The sequence below is a fragment of the Hyperolius riggenbachi genome, chromosome 3 (assembly GCF_040937935.1).
Source record: "Hyperolius riggenbachi isolate aHypRig1 chromosome 3, aHypRig1.pri, whole genome shotgun sequence".
Classification (NCBI taxonomy): domain Eukaryota; kingdom Metazoa; phylum Chordata; class Amphibia; order Anura; family Hyperoliidae; genus Hyperolius; species Hyperolius riggenbachi.
In genome coordinates, this window is record NC_090648.1 from 144823174 (window position 1) to 144841893 (window position 18720).

The window sequence follows — 18720 nt, forward strand, 5'->3', positions numbered from 1 at the left end:
CTAAACAGCTGCACTTATCTTCTGGGAATGTTTTCTTTCACTGTGCGACCTTTTCTTTCAAAGTGTACAGATGAACATATAGGTGAAATATATGTAAAGCATGTGATTTGCAGCATGTGGGTATTACGTGCAAACATTTCTGCTCGTCCCTCCTCCCTTCTCTGTCAACTCCCTGCCCTCTGTCCAGCTTCTCCCCTTCTCTGTGTGTCCACTCCCTCCCCGTCTCCTGTCCACAGACCTGCCCTGCTGTTCATTTCACCCCCGAATGCTTCCGATAGTAAAATGATCCGAGATTCGGATCAAAGATCCGGATCTCTTCAATGATCCGATTCGAATCATCCGGATCATTGAAAAGATCCGAACTTCCCATCTCTAGTATCCGGCACCGATCCCCGGCCTCACTACCAACACACAAGTGAGAGGTTCGCTCCTGTCCCGCAACCAATCGCTGGACAGCCGTGGGCGGGGTTTAGAGAATAGCAGAATAGGGGTCATGCGACTCCACCGCTAGGCTGGACCGAAGAAGAGGTCACGTGGCTCCAGTACACACAGCAGAGTAATACTATACAGCGAAGTAATGGCGGGAAGGCTGACTGTAAGCTGTAGGTGGAGACGTCATAGTGACGTGTTGTGGTACGTCCCGTATGTAAATAATCCCTGTCCGCTTTCCCAGCTGTTGCGGGACCTGTGTTGGGCAGATGTCAGGCAAGTCAGCAGCAGGCGGGGAGAGGAGGGGCAGCGGGTGGCCAGTCTTGTGACAAGGGAGATGCCCCTGCCTGGACGGGCTGATATCTGTGCACATACATGCGGAGGATGGCATCTCCTGGCTACCATACTGTTCCAGCGTGACCTGATCATTTCTGTCACCCAGCAATAGGCAAGGAGCACACTAGGAAGTACAGAAAACCAGGAGTTTTCTGAATTGTGCATTTTTGAAGTTCGCACCTTTGGTGCATTTGTGCTTTCTCAGTATCTGCCCCCATTCACACCTAAAAACGCGCAAACATTTTAAGTTTTTGGGCTCTATTCATAAAACCTTACCGCAAGTTTTCCACTCAAAACAGCGGATTTTCCCGTCCATTTAGCAAAGTGGGCATTCATAAAAGCTGTTCCCGCATGAAAATCTACAATCCCCCAGCAGAGCGAGAAATTTCCGCCCTCTCCAGTGTTTTTCTAGATTTATCTAGAAAAAAGTAACAAAATGGCCATTCATAAAGTTTAGAGGAAGCGGTATGTGGACGGGAAATACCGCTTCCTCTGATTTTGCGGATTACATACAAGTGAATGGGACAGACCTCCCAGAGAGAGCAGCGCACGGATGGACTCTGCCGGCTGAAGTGTTTCCGCATGCCTTCCGACAGCTTACCGACAGCTTTCAGCGGGAGATCTCCGCACTTGCATCGCAGCTGGCAAGATTTTTTTGAATGACCACCCAGAAGTGTAAAATACCGCTGCGGTATTTTCCCTCCAGGAGTTTTTTCGCCACAACTTTTTTATGAATAGAGACCTTTGTGCACTATTCCCCCCCCCCCCCCCCCCCCTTGAAAAAAGGCGAAAGATACCCCTAGTGTGAACGGGCTCTTTCAATGGAATAATATACAGTATATTTGTTTATTAAAAACCTCAGTCCTCTGCGTCTTCATTGATCATATATATCAGGGGTAGGGTTCCTATGGCTCAGGAGCCAGATGTCACTCCTTTGATGGTTGCTTCTGGCTTATAGACAAATCATTCAGTAGGGGTTGATTCACTAAGCTACATTGCTCAAGCAGCGCATCTTAGTGTTGGGTCGCAAGTAAAATTTTTAAAGTAGGCACGCTACTGCTGTAGCATGCACTACTAACTTACTTGCGCTTCCCCCAAAACGAACGGCTGCTCCAATTGTCCCACTCTGGACCCTGTCAGGTCCAGTGACTTTGTAGGATGAGATCCCTGCTCTTTGATTGGCCCAATAGGCTGTCTGTCACTTGACAGGCAGCCTATTGGGCTAAAGTGCGGGGATCTTGTCCTACAAAGTGAATCAGCTAGCTAATTGTACAAGCTGATAGATGGTACTATTTCTCCTTTCTGGCTCTCAGGAAAACTGCAGAAGTTGAACGGATCAACTGTATACATATCACCATAGCAAAAGGGACATGAGCCCTCTGCTATGCATGCGCACTGTCCCAGTTTGAAACATATTGTATGGTTCTCACGGAAATACATTTAAAAATAACTGGCGCTTATGGCTCTCAGCCAAAAAGGTTCCTGACCCCTGATATATATCATGCGTTTTACATGCAATATGCAGCAAGTTGTGCGTTTTGAAAGAAAACGTACATTGTAAGATACATATAGGCCCCGTTCACATCACAAACGCGGATGGCCATGCGTGCGGAACGCGTGCGGACTGCAACGCGTACGAACGCATGCCATCCGCGTTTGTGAGCGTTGCGTGGCTGATCCCATCACTGAAAAATGAATGGGACAGCCATGCGTTTTTACAAAAAATGCATGCAGCATGCGTTCCCGGACCGCACAGGTCCGGAACGCATGCAGTGTGAACATCAGACAATGCACTCTATGCAATGTCTGATGTCGTGCGTGTCGGCCACCTGCACGCGTTTCCAAAACGCGGCTGGAAACGCGTGCAGTGTGAACGGGGCCATATATGTTTTTTTTTCATGCAGCCCATAGACTTATTATGGGCAAAAACTGTCCTCTTCTTCAGCCCCCACCGCTATCGCACGGCTCTCTACAGCTTGGATAGCTGTCAGGAGACTCTGGAAATGTTGGCACTGTGCCAGTTGACTTGCATCTGTATGAAACAACCTCCAGCAGAAGTTCAGTAACTGAAATAATTATTTCACAAGACCACCAAGGCAATCCCAAATAAAAGATATCAAACTATTCAAAAGGGTTATTTCAAGCAGTTTGCATCCAATATACGGCATTCCCAGCTTCAAGAGGAATGGACGTAAAGAATCTCTACATTTAGGGTGCAGTATAACAAGTTTCCAGGAAGATCATCTCAAGCATTTAGGCCTGGTTCACACTTGCGTTACAGTGAAAACCTGATCTGATCACCGGTCGATCAGATCCAGCTTCACTCCGTTTCTGTTCCGCTGCTTCCATTCCGTTAATCTATCCAGCCACTGCAATGACAGGCTCTGTCTGAATGATTGAGGATTGGGGTGTATTGCGGTATTGAATGCTTACCTGTCCTGGCGTCTTCCCACCAGGCAGGTGATCGCTCCGCCTCCCTCTCAGGCCCTGGTGTTTTTGTTTTCAAAATTGGCGCTGAGGCTCTGGCCATGTTCACCTGCGAGGTTGCCACCTGCCTCAAGCTCCAGCCGCATCCTGATTGGTGGCTGCCGAGCTAAGGGTGGGCCATGGACACCCAGGTGGAGGTTTCCGAAGGGCTTCGTCAATCTCCGGAAACATGGCCGCAGCCGCACTGCAGAAGGGGAGGAAACGCATCTCCTGCACCCCAAAGTCTTCAGTACAGGGTATGTATTTAACCCCAGAATCCCCCAACTCTGCTCATTCAAACAGAGCCTGTCTGTCATTGACCTAAAGTACTTTTTAAGCGGAGCAGCTGGGGAGGCAGATTAGTGTTAGACAGAGGTGAAGGGACCATACCTCCCACTCGTCTGGATTTGTCTGGGTCTGTCCCAGATTGGGGGGGGGGGGGGGGGGTATGGTCACATGCCCCTGTCCTGTGCTCCCCCAACTCAGTCTATCATGCAGAGTATAGGGTACAGTGATAGCAGTGCTACCCATAGCATGAGGATTACCCCTAGCATGAGGAGATTGAGATGCTGGGCAGTAGAGCAAGAGGTGAGTGGAGAGGATGGATGCACATCGCTGAAGCCAGGGGGAAGAGACGAGAGAAGCACTGCTACTTTATTATTATTGAGAATTTATATAGCACTGACATCTTCCGTAGCGCTGTACAGAGTTGAATCAGCACTCAGTGACTGAGGTACAAGATCTCCCTGTGACTTGAAGGGTACACTGACCAGTTGTGTGGACAATTATTATTAGTATTTATATAGCGCTTACATCTTCTGCAGAGATATACAGATTATATTGTCTTGTTACTAACTGTCCCTCAGAGGGGCTCACAATCTAATCCCTACCATAGTCATGTGTCTATGTATGTATCATGTAGTGCAGATATCGTAGACTAGGGCCAATTCAGGGGAAGCCAATTAACATATCTGTATGTTTTTTGGGGATGTGGGAGGAAATCGAAGTACCCAGAGGAAACCCATGCAGTCACAGGGAGAACATACAAACTTCTTGCAGATAGTGCCCCAGCTGGGATGCAAACCGGGGACTCAGCGCTGCAAGGCGAGAGCGCTAACCACTATGCTGCCCGCCACTTTACTGTTACGCAGAGGGGCTCACAATAATATCCCTATCATAGTCTGCGGCCAAATATAGGGAAAGCCAACTAACTTATCTGTTTTTTTTTTTTACATATGAGAGGAAACCAAAGTGCCCAGACATAGATACGGTAATGTATACATTGTATTACATTTGTCAGTTAAAGGGAACCAGAGATGAACGATCTCTAAAAAATGAAAAAAGATGTTATACATACCTGGGGCTTCCTCCAGCCCCATAAGCCTGGATCACTCCCATGCTGCCGGTACCAGGTCCTGTCACTTCTGCCGGACGAGACCAGTCTTCCGCATGCACAGGGTCTCCCTCCGGCTCTGTACGCATGCGCCAGCGCAGTACGGAGGGAGTGCACTGCGCTTGCGTCGACTGGCCGAAATGACGGGACCCGGTACCGGCGGACAGAGGAAGCGGAGAAACGCGGCGCGGGAGCATTCCAGGCTGATGGGGCTGGAGGAAGCCCCAGGTATGTATGACATCTTTTTCTCGTGGTCTCTGGTTCTCTTTAATCTGCCATGCAGGAAATGCTTTTGAAAACAAAGGAAATCCTGAGAATCCTCTGTGAAGAGATGGACTAGTTCAAAACCTGTCGATTCTATCAGATTTTAACTGCTAACTTTTTCGCTGGCGTAGTCCATTAACCCTGGTAGTAAAGTATATACTAACTAGTTGACCTAAGCCCGTTTAAAAACGGGCTCTAGGTCTCTTCACGCCGCCAGCCAGAGCGCGCACCCGTCCGCCCGCTCGGCCGGCCCACCCTGCATCCTGTCCCAACGGCTGTCAGTGCTTGACATGCGTAGTAGCGCAAAGCACTGACACAGGGACAGATGCAGGGACACTTGTATTTTATTATATAGGATGTATACATTATGATTAACAGTATTTTTCTCTGGCTCTACCCGTAAAGGACTTTTTTTTTCCTGGAGTGATCCTTTAAAGGTAGCAGAAAAGCTTCAGGTAGCCAAAGGCTTCACAAGCCAGAGGCTCACTACTGCCTAGCAACCAGTCACTGGACAGTCAGGGACAGGTCGAGGCTCGCACAGAAGAAAAGTAGTACCCATACCTCCCAACTTTTTGAGATGAGAAAAAGGGACACTTAAGCCACGCCCCTGCCACACCCCTGACCACACCTTCACCACGCCTCTAGTCACGCATACCATAAAGATTTCATAAGAAAAATATGTTGTTTTATAATTCATACCACATTGGTCCTTTCTATCCTGGTTCATTTTCCTTCATAGTAACATTTTAAAATTAGTAATATATCAATTTAAAGGATGGGAATAAAGTTTAGAGTCAATCAAACAAATTTTTAGTATAGAAATATATATATTTACATAGAAAGAGGGACAAAGTCCTGCAAGAGGGACAATTTAGGGTGAAAGAGCGACAGGGCTCCCAAAAAGGGACTGTCCCTCCGAAAAAGGGACAGTTGGGAGCTATGTACCACTAGACACCCCGCCGGCTGAGACTAGTGATAAGGGCAGGTGACTCCCGTACACTGCAGCGGAATTGAATTCAGTATAGGATCTAGGCGCTGGGAAGATTATAAGTAGTAGCTGCTGGAGACAGGGGACATCCTGGGGCGACATGGCCATGTGGCCACGCCTTCTGTGCCCGCCCTCATATTATGTAAATAACCCCAGTCCGCCTTCTCAGGTTCCTAGACACCGGAACTCCTCTGACGTGCTATGTTTCCGGGAGAGCAGACAGGGAGAGCGAACCAACGGGTGCCCAAATTTAGTGGCCTCGAGATGCCCCTGGATGGGCTGACATCGTTCGTGTACAAGGCGGCAGCGGAGGGCCGGGTGCTCACCCTGGCTGCCCTACTGCTCAATCTCAGCGACTCGGAAATCCGCTTCCTGCTCAGCTCTGTCACCCAGCACAACGGCCAGCGCTCCACTCCGCTCATCATCGCTGCCCGGAACGGCCACAGCAAGGTGGTGAGGCTGCTGCTCGAACACTACCGGGTGGACACTCAGCAGACCGGAACCGTACGCTTCGATGGGTGAGAGCCGGGGGAACCTTTATAACCGCGCACAGATCACGAGCCTTCTTCAGATCTCCTTGCCTTATATAAACAGACCTGTGCAATATTCTGCAGTTTCGTTACTTTTAAGTTGTAATACATTGTTTTATTTTTCTATAAATATAAACTTGAAATTAAATGTATTTAAAGTTATGAAGAGGCTTGAAAACTGTAGTATAAGGCAGGCTTTCTCAACCAGGGCTCCCTGGAACCCCAGGGTTCTTTGAGTACTCTGCAGGGGTTCCTTGGCATTTTTCACCATTGTGGGGGAAGTATAATAGCGCACATTATAATAGGAGGTACTGCAAAAAGAAGCAGTAAATTCGGGTTTAGAATAATGAGTACATTAATAAAAATAATGAACACATTGATTAAAAAAAGCACTAGGATAAGGAGACAGTATAATGAGTGGCAGTATAATAGGGGGTTGTGCAATAAACCGCCTCACCTGCTTTTAAAGACCATGCCTCCTGCAAAATAAATGCAGGGTTCCTCGAGATGAAAAATTGTTTGCAGGAGTTATTTTCAGGGTTCCTCCCAGGGTAAAAAGGTTGATAAAGGCTGTTATAAGGGGTGCATTACAAATAACTAAACACTGCTACTGCCTATAGAGCGCGTCCTAGTGGCTGCAGCTCTGTCGCTTTGAGTCCGCCAGGAGAAAAGCGCGATATAAGTGTTCTGTGTTTGTTTTGTTTGTAAATGCGTATGATCAATGCTGCCCAGTGGGGACCGGTTTCCGATCCCTCGGGAGACTCTACAGGGACACCACTTTACCAACATGTCGTTAGCCAGCAGGCTAGTAACTTGTTCTGTTTGGGGTTGGTGGTTGCCTGACAGAGTGGCACAGTTGTGACATGATGGGCGGAGTGAGAGGGGAGAACAAAGCAATCGGCAAAATTGATCCGCCCAGCTGATTGCTGGCCAAGGCAATTGGAGGTCGCTGTACACAGTCTAGATTCTTGGCAAAGGGGTTGTTATTGGATGTTTAAAGGGGCCCATAGACCTAACGATTTTCCTGCCGAAATACGGCCATTCGAAACAGACATGAAATCGCCGCGCACACCGCTGACAGAACGATGGATTTCCGTCCGAAATCCATCGTTCCCGTCGATCCATCCGTGCGGAAGATTTTTTTCGGTCGCTGGTGGGTCGGGAGTGCGTCGATAGCGGCGTCCGAATGACAGACGCAATACAGCGGGTATACATTACCTGCTCCGCCAGCGCGAGTCCACGCTGTCACCTCCCGGCTGGCATCTTCTCCGCATCCGGCATAACTTCCTGTGTCACTGCAGTGACAGCGAAAGTACAAATAGAGGGCACTCCATTTGAACTTCCGCTGTCACTGGAGTGACAGAAAGTTATACGCGGATGCCAACCGGGAGTCGATGCAGAGAAGATGCCGGGACCAGGCGGAGAAGAAGTCATCGGTGGACCAGGGGACTCGTGCCGGCCGGAACAGGTAATGTATGCAGGGAGGGGGGGGGGGGGGCGGCAGCAGCGGCAGCTCCACAGATTGTGATCGGTTTCAGGCTGAAATCGATTCACAATCTGTTTGCAGTAAGGTGGCCATACGATCCCTCTCTGATCAGATTCGATCAGAGAGGGATCTATCTTTTGGTCGAATCTGATGGCAAATCGAACAGTGTATGGCCACCTTTACCCAAGTTTTGTCTAGCTTGTGTGCAACCCTTAATAGCTAGTGAAGGCTTGCTATCAGACTGTGTATGGGCAGATCTCTCTCTGATTAAATCTGATCAGAGAAAGATCTGTTGTCTGCTCATACACCACAGGTCGATTCCCAATCAATTTTATGCTTAAAGGGAACCTTAACTGGCGAGGAAAAATTAATTCACTTACCTGGGGGCTTTCCCAAGCCTCCTGCAGCCGTCCGGTGCCCGCGCCGGTCCTTCGGTGCCCTCCGGTCTCCCTCCGCCGCTAAGTTTCGTTTTCGGACGACTGCCAGTCGTCCTCGGGCCTCTTCCGCATTTCTCGTCGTAAACTGCAGTAAAGCGCGTCTGCATGACGCCAAACGTGTCATGTGCATGACGCCAAACGCGTCATGCGGACACGCTTTACTGCAGTTTACGACGAGGAATGCGGAAGTGGCCCGAGGACGACTGGCAGTCGTCCGAAAACGAAACTTAGCGGCGGAGGGAGACCGGAGGGCACCGAAGGACCGGCGCGGGCACCGGACGGCTGCAGGAGGCTTGGGAAAGCCCCCAGGTAAGTGAATTAATTTTTCCTCGCCAGTTAAGGTTCCCTTTAAATCGGTCTTGTGATGCCCCATCCATCACCTCGCCGAGCTGACTCTTGGCCTGGCGGATCGCTTCAGGTTGGGGGTTACTGTATACAAAGCGGGTTTTCGGCTGAGGCAGTCATTATTGGCTGACTTTAATAAAGTGTGTGTGTATGGGGCTTCTAGTGCAGCAGAAGCAATGCTGCTCTTGCCTCCCACCTGGAATGTTTAACGCTGTGTGTCTAGCCACTCTTCTCTCTGCTCACTGTAGTTCTGGCATCTTCTGTAATTACACATGACATGCAGGAGATGCCAGGCACTGGAGGGAGAGGTGAGGTGAGGATGCACAGTGCTGGATTACAGCTGGGAGGTGAGAGCAGCACTGTTTCTGCTGCATCTTACCCTGCATTCTAGATTAGGCTGGAGAGGGAGGAGGGGGAATGAAGTTACTCCTTGAAATATCTCTCACCACGGCGGGAAACAATGTACTCACTATGGGATTGGTTGGCTGTTCATATTGGTGGCTTGTTTGTATGTCAGGCATTTGCAACCAGGGCTGTGGAGTCGGAGCAATTTTCGATACAGCACTGGGTCCCCAGTTTGACCACCAACCACAGCACCATTTACAGTTTGTATGTTCCACCCATGTTTTTGTGGGTTTCCTCCCACATCCCCAAAACATACAGATACGTATGGGATTAATAAGGATTAAATTGTGAGCTCCTCTGAGGGACAGTTAGTGACATGACTATGCATGAAAGATGTCAACGCTATATGAATAATAATAATGCGCAGTCCTGAATGTGACGGGGATGGTCAAATTGGAGCATAGAAAGGTTATATGGGAAGAGTGAATGATGGTGGGATGGTAGCTGGAAATTGGTGAGATGTACAGAGGGGACAACTTGAGACTAGAGGAACAGTGTAGGACAGGAGAGGCCTGCGGGAGCAGTGGGTTACACTGCTAATTATTCCGGGTGGGGGGAGGAGGAGGAGCCAGGGACCCACACTTGGGGACAGAAGGCAGCACAGGACGATACCAATTGGGGGTGACCATCTACAAGACGCTCCTGGAACATGGACGCACCAGGTATACTATACCTGTGTGTGTGTGTGTGTGTGTGTGTGTATATATATATTTTGCCCTCTAATATTCCAGAGCATCTTACACGGTGGCAAATATGGTATATTGTTTTGTATGGCATCTTCAGTTTACACATAACTGAAGTGATGCTTGGGTCTATAGTTTCCTGGTTCTGATTCCCCGCTTTGAGTCCGCCAGGAGAAAAGCGCGATATAAATGTTCTGTGTTTGTTTTTCTTTCTTGACTAAGGACTGGAAGCCACTAGATCGCTTTTTTTGAGCGTTTAGGAATCACTTTAAATCGCTAGCGATTTCCTTAAACGTTCTGCCAATGTAAATGTAGCAACACAGTAGCAATTGCAATTAGCAAAATCGCAAGGCATGCAGCATTTTGGGAGCGTATGCGCTTCAATGTAAAGTACATAAGCGATGGCAAATCGCTCGTGAATTGCTACACAGAGCAATTTTGTGTGATTTTATTTATTTATTTATTTTTAAATGACTGCAAATCGTTAAAAAAAAAAAATTATTATAATTTTGAAAGGACCAATCCGAATTAAAATTGCTAATTGGAAATGGCTATCACAATTGCTGGCAAAAAAGCTTACACTTTTTTAAAAATCACTACCAAAATCGCTGAAAAACGCTCATTAAATCGCTTACAAAACGCTAATTAAAATGATAGCGGTTTGCGATTTGTAGTGGGTTCCAGGACTCCAATTTTGATTGGCTAATTTTACCACTTCCATGTGGTATGAGAGCTTATCTTCATTGTTTAGAGTACTCCAAATCTGTTGGCCCTTGTACTGAAGGTAATAAAATGGTCCTTTCTTTGGCCAATCAAAATGTTTACCAGCAAAAGCCTTTGACTCTGCTCTACACAATAGCCTGGTGCAGCATCTGAGTATGCAAGGACTAGGGGTAAATGTGTGTATGTGGATACAGAACTGGACAATTATGGGAAACTGTTAGCACTGGGGTCCTGCAAGGGTAAGTACTAGGTCCAGTCCTTTTCAATTTGTCTATGACCTAGTGGATGGAATACAGAGTAATGTTGTCATCTTTGCAAATGATGCAAAATATTAAGCAGAATAAGGACAACTGTATTGAGTGCCAAGCAGACGCTAAAACAGATAACATTTATGGGACACATAAAACAGGATATAAAATCACAAGATGCTAGTGTACTATTGAGCTTCAGGACAGGTAGCTAAGATCTTGATAACTGCACAATATTATTTTTGAACAAACACAACCAATAACTGACTCAACCAAGTTAGTAATATGTCCTTTTATTCAAAGGGGTATATAATGTGGACCAGCAACCTGTTTACTTGAGAAAGGGCTTTTGCCCAAAACGTACTGGTTCACACTGTATATTACTTTGAATAAAAGGAAATATTTCTGGCTTGTTGTCTCTCTCAAGTGTATAATATAGTAAGGTGGTCTACCCTTTCTGATTACCTCACAATATACACTCCTCCATGTCTGTGACTTGCAGGACTCTTGTTGCTGTTTGGATCACAATTACATTTTTGCCTTAAAGTCATTGGGAACCAGGAAAAAAAAATCAACCAGATACTTACCTAAGGAGAAGGAAGGTGCTGGGTCCTATAGAGCCTTACCACTCCTCTCACGGTCCCCGCGTTCCAGCGCTGGCACGCCATGTAGCAGTATTCGACCAATTGGTCAAATACTGCTTTCTGTTGCTGAAGGAGGCTTTGGAAGTCTTCAGGAACCAGAGTGCATCCAAAGACTGGTGGCTTCGTACTGCGCAAGCATGCTCTTTCTCGCTCACACATGCGCGGTACAGAGCCGCCAATCTTTGGGAGTGCTCAGTACCTGAAGACCTCCGAAGCCTCCTCCAGCAGGGGATCCAAACAGAGGAGCCAGCGCTGCAACGAGGGGACCGTGAGAGGAGCTGGAAGGCTCTATAGGACCCAGTCTTACCTTTCCTTAGGTAAGTATCTGGCTTTTTTTTTCCCCCAGGATCCCATTGATCCATTAACTTTTTGGAGTCAAATGGTTGACCTTTTTCATTTGTTTTTATTTTGAAATGTTTAAATTTTTCCCACCCTCACTATTGACTTGCTTTTCTTTTGCTTTCTACAGTTACGTCATTGATGGAGCCACAGCCCTCTGGTGTGCAGCTGGGGCAGGACACTATGAAGTTGTCAAACTACTAGTCAGCCATGGAGCCAATGTGAACCATACAACTGTAACCAATTCAACCCCGCTACGAGCTGCCTGTTTTGATGGAAGACTTGACATTGTTCAATTCCTGGTGGAAAATAATGCAAACATTAATATTGCCAACAAGTATGATAACACGTGCCTAATGATTGCTGCTTACAAAGGCCACACTGATGTAGTGAAATACCTTTTGGAGCAGAGAGCTGACCCAAATGCCAGGGCCCATTGTGGAGCCACCGCTTTGCACTTTGCTGCTGAAGCTGGACACTTAGACATTGTGCGAGAGCTTATTAGGTGGCAAGCAGCCATGGTTGAGAATGGACACGGGATGACCCCTTTGAAGGTTGCTGCAGAAAGTTGTAAGGCAGAAGTGGTGGAGCTGCTTCTTACACACTCTGAATGTGATCTCCAAAGCAGGGTGGAGGCACTTGAACTTTTAGGGGCATCCTTCGCCAATGATCGTGAAAACTACAATATCACTAAGACTTATCAATACTTGTACCTGGCTATGCTGGAACGTTATAGAGATCCAGAAAATATCCTGCACAAAGAGGTTCTTCCTCCAATTCCAGCCTATGGCATGAGAACAGAATGTAGCACTCCACGTGAGTTGGATGCTATTCGCCATGACGCAGATGCATTGCACATGGAGGGGCTGATTGTGCGGGAGCGAATTTTAGGCTCCGATAACATTGATGTATCCCACCCGATAATCTATAGAGGAGCAGTATATGCAGATAATATGGAATTTGAGCAGTGTATTAAGCTTTGGCTGCATGCTCTCCAGTTGCGCCAGAAGGGGAACCGCAATACTCACAAAGACCTGCTAAGGTTTGCTCAGGTGTTCTCACAGATGATTCATCTAAATGAGCCGGTTAAGGCATCAGATGTGGAGAGTGTGTTGAGATGTAGCGTTCTGGAGATTGAACGTGGAATGACCAGAGTTCAAAATCCACAAGAGCCCGAGGCTCACTCTGCACTGGAAAACCATGAATGCAATCTTTGCACTTTTCTCTACCTCGTGTGCATTTCCACCAAGACTCAGTGCTCAGAGGAGGAACAGTCTCGCGTCAACAAGCAGATCTACCGTCTGGTGCACTTAAACCCTCGCACCCGGGAAGGCTGCAGCCTCCTCCACCTTGCAGTTGATTGCAGCACTCCTGTTGACGATTTCCACACTAATGATGTCTGTAGTTTTCCCAGTGCCCCTGTAGCCAAGCTGCTCATAGACTGTGGGGCAAATGTCAACGCCACAGACAATGCCGGTAACACTCCGCTCCACCTGATTGTGCAGTACAACCGTCCCATTAGCGACTTTCTGACCTTGCATTCAATCATCATCAGCCTGGTGGAAGCCGGTGCTCACACAGATATGACTAATAAAGAAAAGAAAACGCCGCTGGACAGGAGCACTACAGGTGTAGCTGAGATCTTACTCAAAACGCAGATGAAGATCAGCCTGAAGTGCCTGGCTGCCCGAGCCGTGCGATTGCACAATATTAAATACCAGAATCAGATTCCAAGAACACTTGAGGAATTTGTAGAGTTTCATTAAATGGTCCATGGAGCGAATCCAGGTTTTATGTGCATGTAAATCTCTCCAGGATTGGCTATGCCATTCCTGAATTTCCTTTTTACCTTTAGTGGCAAGCATGGGGCTGCTCCAGCACTAAATCTATTTTTCTCCAATGTACATTCTTCCTGTTCTGTACAGGGCTGCAATGTTGAGCCATGTGGAACAGACCTACACTATGGCAGTAAGCTACTGCCTGTACTTGCTATAGAACAGATGTCTCTGAGACACGAGATAAGGTGCCGAATTAGGAGTGTGGTGATCCTGTCAGGACAGGGGACCCCACAACGGGTTTTAATGCCCAATGTCATTTCTTTTAGTGACTTTGCACATTTTTAAGTTGATGAATTTTATGTTTTGTTTTTTTCCCCCCTCTACTGATCTTACCTGATTTTCTGATTTCTTTATTGAATACATGAAATTGCCTTATGGGTGGGAAGATGAAATCAAGAAAAATACAATTTTATCTGTTTAATCTCTCCTCTCGCTCTGGGTTTAGACCTGTTTAGTTTTTAGAGTATGTTATGCTTGATGTTAGCTGTTGCTTGCACACAGTGTTGTTGGTCTTGAAGCCTGGTCCAGTACTCTGTTTTATTACCTCGTTTTGACATGGCTTTTTCACCAAATGACCTAGAAAACCAATTGACTGCTTTCTTAAAGCAAAACTGAAATGGGATAAAACCTGTCACCAAACCACTATGGGACAATACAAATCTCACCCAACTTGACCAAGCAACAACAAACTTGACTTTAACCTGAACGCTAAACCCCAACACTTCCATCTACGCCTGTCCAACAATCGGAAAGGGGTTTGGGAGCAGCATTACTGGTGCTTAGGTGGTGATAGGATGGGTATGGTGAAAAGAATGAGGTAGATAACCATCTATGGAGAGGGACGACTGGCTCTCACAGAGCCTTCCTGGTTCTCTCTTCGTTCCATTGCAATACCCCGTTGAATTTTCTGCGCCTTCATGGCTCTTCAGTAGCACTTGTATTCCCAAGTGCTTCTGAAGACAGGTGCATCTGTACTGCACGAGCCTAGACTTGCTCACGCGCAGCATGGATCTGCTCGTCTTGGAAGTACATAGACACAAGTATTTCTGAAGACTGCCTGAGTAGGGCCAGAGAGGTATTTGACCAAGCTGGTGGGAAAACCTCTCCAAGGCCCCGTGGTGGAACGAGTGGATGTAGAGGACCAGGAAGGCTCTGCAGTGTTCCCCAACTCTGTCCTCAAGGCCCACCAACTGCGCATGTTTTGTGGAAAGCCACAGAGGTAGTTAATCAGTTCTGTTGCAACACTGATTACACCACCTGTGATTGTGTGTGGTTTTCTGCAAAAACATGTACTGTGGGTGGGCCTTGAGGATCGGGTTGGGGAACTCTGCTCTACAGAGCCTTCCATCTTCAGGTGGGTATTTTTTTTTTTTTTTTCAGTGTACTTCAGTATTGCTTTAAGCCTATCCATGTCTGCTTGGTAGGGTAATTTTCAAACTTGTACTGTCCCTTTTTAGTGAAGTAATATTTGCATACTGTGAAGGCAGTTAGTGGGACTTTTTAAAGGATACCACAGCTGAATAAAGAGAAAGATCCAGTGTGTAGGGGGTTAAAATTACATACTGTGACCTCCTCCTGCCCCTGCTGCCGTTCGTGGAAGATTCATGCGGTGTCCGGCGACTTGCTTGACCTGGATATAAATCTTCGTCTCTTCACTTCTGGTGGCGCATAGCTATGGGCTCAGAAGCACGCTGTCCCCTGCATCTACTCTGGGCTGCGTGTGCGCTCCATTACACAGGTTTCACATGATTAATCATGCGAAACCTGTGTAATGGAGCGCGCACGCAGCCCAGGGTAGATGCAGGGGACAGCGTGCTTCTGAGCCCATAGCTATGCGCCACCAGAAGTGAAGAGACGAAGATTTATATCCAGGTCAAGCAAGTCGCCGGACACCGGCATGAATCTTCCACGAACGGCAGCAGACGGAGGGGGCAGGAGGAGGTCACAGTATGTAATTTTAACCCCCTACACACTGGATCTTTTTCTTTGTTCAGCTGTGGTATCCTTTAACAAGCCACCTGATGACCTGCTTAGGTACACAGGTTTTATCCCATTTTGGGTCAGATTTTACATTTTATTCCTGGCTTCAAAATATCTGGCTACATTGTGAGTAGGCAACTAGTATGATACTGAGGTTAATGCATCAATGGTGCAAAGAAAATGGACGCAAAAGTGGAAAAGTTGCTTGGAGCGCCCAGTTCGGTTTCATCTGTTAAATGAAACAAGGGTTCTGACTGCTTTTGATGGGCAGCTGAGCTTACACACGTTTCCTGATTTTTCTCTGCACCTTTCTTGATTGCCTCAGGTAATTTTTAGTGACCCTTGTGTAAAAGGTAGCAACCTACCGCAACAGATTACATTTCAGACGCACATTTTTAGCAGCTTATCATATTTCAGTTATTCATTAAGAACAATTAGTTTACAGCTGGTTGCTTCATTTTATACTGAGAATGATTTAGAAAACAAGAGCAAAGGAAACTGGCGCAAAAGTGGATCATCAGCCCAGAGCCATTCAGTCAGGTTTTAGCAGTTAAAGATTTATTTGGGTAACTATTCCACTTGTGCCCTGGTTTTCTTTGCTCTTGTCTGAATATCTCAGGCTCTTTGTTTTGTTTTGTTTTGTTTTGTTTGTTTGTTTGTTTTTCCCTGTCTTAATGCTGGATACATACTATGCAATTTCCCATCTGATCAACGGAAAATCTGTCAGGTAGTTGTACCGTGTACATGTCCAAACTGCTATTGATCGATAACTGAATTGATTTTTTTTTTTTTAATCCTGATCAATTCCCATTATCGATCAGGAGCAGATCAGACGTCAAAAATAATAGTTTCGATCCAGTTGATCGGATGGAAGGTTGCATCGTGTCTACCCAGCATTATACATTGTCAGTTATGTCATCACAGGAGTGCCATCGATTTGTGCTGGGCATTGTCTAGCTAGCCACATGCTTCAATTGTTACTACTGGCTATATATTTTTTTTAATTTTTAAAAGCAGATTTCTGAATGCACATCTTTTCTGTCTCAAATAAAATCTCAGGCTGGCTCCTAACCACACTGTCTGTTCTCCCCACTCCTTTTTTTAATCACTAGACTTACTAACAAAATAGAACTGTTAGAGATAGGAAGGAATTTGCCTTGGTGTTGATGCACTAAGCTTTTTCCGAAAATGGGAACTTTGGTAGGATAATTCTGAAGGATTAGGCTGGATTTAGTTTGAATTTTCTGTTAGATGGGAAGTTTTAACCCATATTGAAACACAATTTAAAAGACCCTAGCTCAACTCATGGAGCCAGTAGGTACATGACGCCTCCCAGAAGAAAAACTGTTGGCTCTAAGTATTCCCAAACATTGGGACAAGCCCCAGAGCTGTGGCCAGGTTAAGGTGCGTACACACATGCGACTATAGTCGTTTGAAAAGAAACCAACGATCATTAAGTCTAACGACGGACGAGCTAGATCGTTAAAAACGAACGCTCTAGCTTGGCGGATTTTTACCAACGATGATCGTTTGCAAAAGTAGTACATCGTTGGAAACGGTCGTTCGTACTAGGCTTGACATGCGCATTTGGCTATTTCTCCATGAAACTTCTCATTTTTATGCGCAAACGCAATAGTTGCTTTGTGATGTAACGTTCGTTCTAACGATCAGATCGTTACACACATTTAAAAACTAACTTTACTTAACAACAACAACAACAAATAACATTTGTAAAGCGCTTTTCTCCCGTGGGACTCAAAGCGCATAAGCATGGCTCCGACCATCGTGGTACAGAGGAAGAATTTTATAAATCTGGAAATGCCAGGCTAAACAGGTGGCTTTTCAGTCTGGATTTGAATAGCTCCAGGGATGGTGCTGTCTTTACTGGGTGTGGTAGGGAGTTCCAAAGAGTAGGGGCAGCATGACAGAAGGCTCTGTCTCCAGATTTTTTGAGGTGCACTCTGGGAGTGGCCAAGTTTATAGAACTTGCTGATCTGAGGTTGTGAGAGGTGTGATGCAGCTTCAGCAAGTCCTTCATGTATCCAGGGCCCAGATTGTGCAGGGATTTGAATGTCAGCAGTCCAATCTTGAAGAGTATTCTCCATTCTACTGGTAGCCAGTGCAGTGAGCGAAGGATCGGTGTAATGTGACAGTGGCGAGGCTGGTTTGTTAGCAATCTGGCAGCAGCATTCTGCACTAATTGCAGGCGACGCAGGTCCTTTTTGGGGAGGCCAGCATAAAGGGCATTGCAGTAGTCCAGCCGTGATGTGATGAAGGCGTGGACTAGGGTTTGAAGATCCTCTGGGGGAATCAGATGTTTAATCTTTGCAATGTTCTTCAGATGAAAGAAGGAAGATTTAACTACAGATGAAATTTGGTTTCTGAAACTCAATTCCCCATCGATTAGTACGCCAAGGCTGCGCACAAGGTTGGAGCTGTTTATGTCTGAATTCCCAATCCTGATTGGTGTTGCTTTAGGATAGAGCTGTTTTGATGGCGAGCACTGGCTTTGGACAAACAGGACCTCAGTTTTGTCAGCATTCAGTTTCAACCAGTTATCATTCATCCATGCCTGAAGCTCAGCTAAGCAAGAGTTTATTTTTGGGGTAGGGTCTGTTCCACCAGGTTTGAAGGACAGGTATAGCTGTGTGTCATCGGCGTAGCAGTGGTACGTCAGGCCATGTCGTTGGATAAGTGTACCGATTGGCAACATGTAGATTGCAAACAGCAGAGGGGATAGGATTGATCCTTGTGGCACTCCGAATTGTAGAGGTGCAGGTTTGGACATTATAGGTCCTAGGGATACTCTCTGTGTTCTGTCAGTCAGGAATGATCTGAACCACTGGAGGACTGATCCACTGATGCCACAGTACTCCTGCAGTCTGTTAAGCAGGATTTTATGGTCAACTGTATCAAAAGCAGCTGAGAGATCCAACAGGATTAGGATGGAGCATTCCCCTCTGTCCCTTGCCATGAGCAGATCGTTGCAGACTTGGATGAGGGCTGTTTCACAGCTGTGGTGTTTCTTAAAGCCAGATTGTAGAGGGTCCAGGATGTTGTTTACTGACAGCCTGGTTTCAAGTTGCAGATAGACAGCCTTTTCAATAACTTTACCTAAGAAGGGGAGGTTGGAGACAGGTCTGTAGCTGCTCATAGCATCTGGATCCATGGAAGGTTTTTTAAGAA

At 46.6% G+C, this 18720-nt stretch overlaps 1 protein-coding gene across 2 annotated transcripts; it reads left to right on the forward strand.

Moving 5' to 3' along the window:
* Positions 1-568: 568 nt before the first annotated feature.
* FEM1B (fem-1 homolog B) lies at positions 569-13499 on the forward strand. Of its 2 annotated transcripts, none has more exons than XM_068275047.1 (2): positions 569-633; positions 11847-13499. In XM_068275047.1, exons 1-2 carry the CDS (start codon positions 578-580, stop codon positions 13480-13482), a joined length of 1692 nt encoding a protein of 563 aa, XP_068131148.1. In that variant the 5' UTR covers positions 569-577; the 3' UTR covers positions 13483-13499. The 2 variants fall into 2 exon arrangements, with proteins under 2 accessions (XP_068131148.1, XP_068131147.1); XM_068275046.1 differs by lacking the exon at positions 569-633 and adding an exon at positions 6060-6394.
* The last annotated feature ends 5221 nt before the right edge of the window (positions 13500-18720 follow it).